The sequence below is a fragment of the Nicotiana sylvestris genome, chromosome 6 (assembly GCF_000393655.2).
Source record: "Nicotiana sylvestris chromosome 6, ASM39365v2, whole genome shotgun sequence".
Classification (NCBI taxonomy): Eukaryota; Viridiplantae; Streptophyta; class Magnoliopsida; order Solanales; family Solanaceae; genus Nicotiana; species Nicotiana sylvestris.
The window spans coordinates 192,492,694-192,498,090 of NC_091062.1; the positions used below are offsets into that span (position 1 = coordinate 192,492,694).

At 32.5% G+C, this 5,397-nt stretch overlaps 1 protein-coding gene across 1 annotated transcript; it reads left to right on the plus strand.

Moving 5' to 3' along the window:
* The first annotated feature begins 220 nt into the window (after window positions 1-220).
* On the plus strand, window positions 221-1,849 carry LOC104240084 (CBL-interacting serine/threonine-protein kinase 11-like). The gene has a single exon (XM_009794868.2). The coding sequence runs from the start codon at window positions 423-425 to the stop codon at window positions 1,662-1,664; it is 1,242 nt and encodes a 413-aa protein (XP_009793170.1). The 5' UTR covers window positions 221-422; the 3' UTR covers window positions 1,665-1,849.
* Window positions 1,850-5,397: the final 3,548 nt, after the last annotated feature.

A 5,397-nucleotide genomic window follows, 5' to 3' on the forward strand; every position in this document is an offset into this window, starting at 1 on the left:
GGAGTGCGGAAACTTTTATGCTTGGATTATAAGAAACTAATCTGCTTAAGCAAAAGAAAATAAATACTTAATTGAGATACACTGGATAACTAAACCGTGTAAACCATAGCCAAAACCGACCATCAATTTCGTTGACTAAAAACATTGAATGGATAAAATAATATAATAAAAATAAACATGAAACATCCTATCTGATAATATGATGACTAGTTCACAATTCACGTGGAAATTTAAAAAGAAAAAATGTTGAAAAAAAAGACCTGTATATAACACAAGTTGACACTATTGAAGACAACGAAATCAAAAAAACTTCGACCCTAAGTTCAAAATCTTGAACTATATCAATCCTTTAGCTTCTTCTTCGTCAGTCGTCTCCAAAAACCTAACCACCATATTAATTGAATCTCGGCATTTTTCAACAAATGCCGGAAAAGCCATTATTCGGGAAATATGAGCTCGGAAAATTACTCGGCTGTGGCGCATCCGCCAAAGTTTACCATGCCCGAGAAATCAACAATGGCCAAAGCGTCGCGATCAAGGTGATCAACAAAAACAACAAGGACAATATTCCAAACGAAAACATTGAGCGAGAAATCTCCATTTTGCGCCAGCTGCGCCACCCTTACATTGTCAAACTCTATGAAGTGCTCGCCACGAAATCGAAAATCTATTTCGTTATGGAATACGTTAAAGGAGGCGAATTATTCGCCAAAATCACCGATCACGGCCGATTTAGTGAGGATCTTAGCCGGAAATACTTTCAGCAACTAATTTCCGCGCTCAATTACTGTCATTCACGTGGAATCTATCATCGCGATTTGAAACCTGAAAACATATTAATTGATGAAAATGGGGATCTCAAAATTTCCGATTTCGGTCTCAGTGCCACAACAGACCAAATACAAAAATTCGACGGGCTGTTACATACCGTTTGCGGATCTCCAGCTTATGTGGCACCAGAGATTCTGACGATCAAAGGATACGACGGTGCTAAAACGGATATATGGTCATGTGGTATTATTCTGTACGTGATGGTCGCCGGTTATTTGCCGTTTTACGATCAGAATTTAATGCTAATGTACAAAAAAATCTACAAAGGTGAATTCAAGTGCCCGAAATGGATGTCTCCAGATGTTAAACGGATATTATCTCGTCTTTTAGATACAAATCCGGCGACGAGAATAACAATTGAAGAAATTATCAAGGATCCGTGGTTTAGAAAGGGATTGAAATTTATTAAATTTTCAGGGGATGAAGAAAATAAGGATTCAGTAATTTCAGATTGTTTGAATGCGTTCGATTTAATTTCGTTTTCTCAAGGATTAGATATTTCGGGATTGTTCAAATCGAATAATCCGGTGGATGATTTGGAGAGGACGGTGGTGGAACAGTCGCCGGAGAGTGTAATTGAGAGAGTTGAGGAGCTGGCTAAGAAGGAGAATTTCAGATTAAGGAAGAAGAAAGAATGGGGAATTGAGATAAAAGTGCAAAATGGTAAATTAACAATGAGCGTCGATATTTACAGATTGACAGAACGATTTGTAATTGTGGAGGTAAAAAGAGAAGCTGGAAATGGTGATTTGTATACAGATCTATGGCGGAATAAATTAAAGCCGGTAATTCTGGGCCAGCAAATAGAAGAGATTCAGAATTCCGGTAGCTAGATTTCACGGCGGGGAAGAAGCTTGAGTGAATCTATTTTATTTTTATTTTTATCACATTGCAAAAAAGAAAAAAGAAAAAAACACACACACACTAATGTGCTTTGTGTAAAAAGAAAAAAAAGTTATTGTAAAGTAAAAAACCATACACGGGAAGTTCATATAGTAAATACACTTTTCTTGTTTTATTTTTGTGTGGTGTGAAAATTATCTCACGAGAAAATGAGCCTATATGATTTGTGTGGACTCGATATATTTTACAACTTTACTATACTATAAGATTCGAAAAATTTCGGCTATTGGCTATGTTGGATATGTTTTCAGTTCCTTAATTTTGTTGCGAGAAATTATTCACTATAAATATTTAGTAGTAATTTTTTTTTCATATTACATTTGCTATGCACAATACTTTCCTCTTGTCATAAGTTAATTTTAATATGGTAATGTAAAAAGCGTATATATTGTTGTTGCATAAAGTCTAAACGCATTTATTTTTTTTGGTTTGTCATATGATCTCTCTTGGCAACTTTAAGTCACCAATTGGGCATCACATGTTTTACAACTTGATCAAGTTTCAATCTGTGTTGTATGACATGCTCTATAGTTTCCACATTTTTTATATTCTACTTATATTTATAGTATAACTTAGTTTTTTTTCAGGTTTATAATTTTATTTAACATATTTATCAATTTTTTATTTTACTGAAAACTATTTCAAAAGGAGTAAAATGAAAAAAAATCACTTACACACACGAGATATAAACATTTTATGAAAAAATCTAGAATAATTTATGTTTTTTCAAAATAAAACGATCCTATAAACTTAACCTTTGATCTATGATGATAAAAGAAATTTTACTTAATTAACTACTACTTAGTTTATATGGTTCCGATTCTATTGGATATTATAAAGGCACAAAGAGCCTTTATGTCCCCAAACGCAAATTCATAATTTTAATACGTTTATGTTTTGTTTATTTAATTTACCTGCTATTTGATATTGACTAACTCGATAAATTCGAATATGATTTGCTTAAATTCCCTACTAATTTTTTTCTTAAATTTTTAGGGTTAAACTCGAGACCTCTTATTAAGAAGTGGAATAACTAGGTCACTTTCAGTTTGACATGCACATTCACCACTTAATCAATAAATGCAAAACATGTACATGTATTTATTGCAAAAATCAAGAATTAAGTGATACAATCATCACTTTAATTTTTAACCACTAATATAAATTATTTGATTCAGTATAAAACACATGGTACATAACCAAATATTTAGATCAGTAGAAAGTAATTTTACATTAAAAACACTTAATTAATAATCGTTACTTAAAAGTGATATTTGTGGACTTATAAATTGTATTTACCGACTTCTCATCAGCAATACAACTTAAAATGTGCAATCCAAGAATGCGATTTATAAAACGCAGGAAGCGAATTTTAAATCACAAACACAAATTACACCTTTTGTAGCCAAACTAAATTATGGCCTTACTGAACTTCTCAAACTACGCCATCGGGGATGCGACTTATAAATCTAATTCATGCAATTCAACTTTTGTTTAAATAGGTGATAACCAACCGCTGATCCCATCTACCCACTTCTCAACTCGCAAATCGCAATCTTCACCGTACAATTCAATATGCGTAGTCAACTACGAATTCACAGAAAATAGATTAGAAACTTCTGTGGAACGAATTGGATATCATTGTACAGGCGCAACGTATCTACTTAAAAATAATTGGCTAGAGAGAAAGATCCAGCAAATTCACTAATAAAGTGCTAGAAAATAGTAGAAATAGGGCCAGGACTATTCCTCAAAATTAAAGTCTTATAGTTTCTTCGTTATTTACGCAAAACAATAATATATATGTGAATGTGCTACTGCTGTCGCTCGTAAATTATAAGGAGTCACGAACATGGGGTGTTCGGACCAATCAAGACACTTGCAGATGATGAACATTTTCGTCCAAATAAATTGACATTGTGTTTTTTTTTGGTTGCTCAAACCACTAATTTGAATGTGTTCGTGTCTACAATAAGGGAGAGTTGAGACCGATCACGATCCTTGCAACGCGAACGAGTCTAATACTCGATACTTGACATCTTTTAAATTCATTTTTCATAATAAGCATTTTATTCTAAGTTAAATCTATAAAGTTTTTAGTTACTTAAGGCATCTAAACAAAGAGCAAAAGGCAAGGAAAATGAACTATTTGCGACCATGCGAATATAAGAGAAAATGACAAAAATGATCCCTTATATTTGAGAGTAGGTTCAAATTAATCCCTTGAGTATACTCTGAGCAGGTTTGGTCCTTTAAGTTTATCAAAGTTAATACTTTTGGTCTTTGTCAAATAATTAAGAAATTTCTGTATGTTAGATTTGATGATGTTACCTTCAAAGTTTCATGTATTAATTTTGATGATAACAAACTAATATAATTATTAATCAAAGAACATTTACTTGTGATAATCTTCTTTTGCACATGTTTATTCAAGAAAGAAGATGCCGGTAAATATCCAAACAAATATAGGAAAGAAAATATCATGTGATAAATTTATCGAGGAAGATTATTTTCAGAGATTCAAAGCCTCATGGAAGGAATAATATTTGAAAGTCATATTTTAAATATTGAATGGTTTGCTCAATATCATAAGAAAACTCTACGGAAAATGTGCAAGGAAAGTTCTTAAATATCTTAAAAGGAAGGTTGCTAAAATTGTGGAGAAGATCTATTATTTTGTACAAGATACTATATAAAAAAAAACTACAAGATCAAGGAATATTTTCAATATAAGAAGAATATATTTTCTATGGAAAGAAAATATATTATGCATGTAGTACAATCTATATTATGGAAAGAGATTATTTTCCAAAATCAAGAAAGAAAATTATTTTCATAATTGTGGAGATAATAAATAGTTATTGGGATCTTCATGTTGAAGACAATACTCAAGATCCAAAGTCAAAGGAAGAGAATCTTCAAATTCTCTTGAGTTATCTTAATAAGAGCCAATATTTTTGTACATATGGAAAAAGAGTTCAAGTGGAAGAATAATTATTCTGACAATAATATTGTCTACTTCACAAGGAAAGAAATCAAAGGAGCTACAGGCATGGAATCTAGAATATTAGCAAATTGGGAATATATTTTAGTCCATTAGCAAGACACATCATCAATCAATAGGTACAAGATATAAGGAATAAATTCCAATAAATTAGCGGTTGGTGGAAGGATTTCACATTAGTTTGAAAGTGCAAATGGAATTGAGCAAAGGAATTAATCGGAGGTCACAGTGGTATCTACTCAATCAAAGGAGCAAATCTTCTAATTGAATATTATCGAAATCAAGGGGTCAGCAAAATCAAGCCCAACGGACAGAAGCTATTGAAGACTATAAAAATGAGAGACGGGGAAAGAAGAAGATATGCGACCTTCTATACAATTGTCTATTCAACTACAAGTTCTTTATTCTACTCTTAACAAGCATTGTAATTAGTGTCACACCTCCTTTTTGCGCGCCTACCCCGAAGGATAAATGCGTGAGGGAGTTTTTCCAATTTAAGTGACATTATTCGAAAATGGGATTATTTATTCATTTCAGAGTCGCCACTTGGGAAAGGTTTGACTTTTGGTGTCCCAAGTCACTGGTTTATCTCGAATCCCGAATCGAGGAAATTTTTGACTTTCCAAATGAAGTCTGCGAACCAGAAATTCTAAGCAAGG

Excerpts from the sequence above, each read along its gene's own strand:
- LOC104240084 (XM_009794868.2), top strand. The coding sequence starts at position 423 with ATGCCGGAAAAGCCATTATTCGGGAAATATGAGCTCGGAAAATTACTC.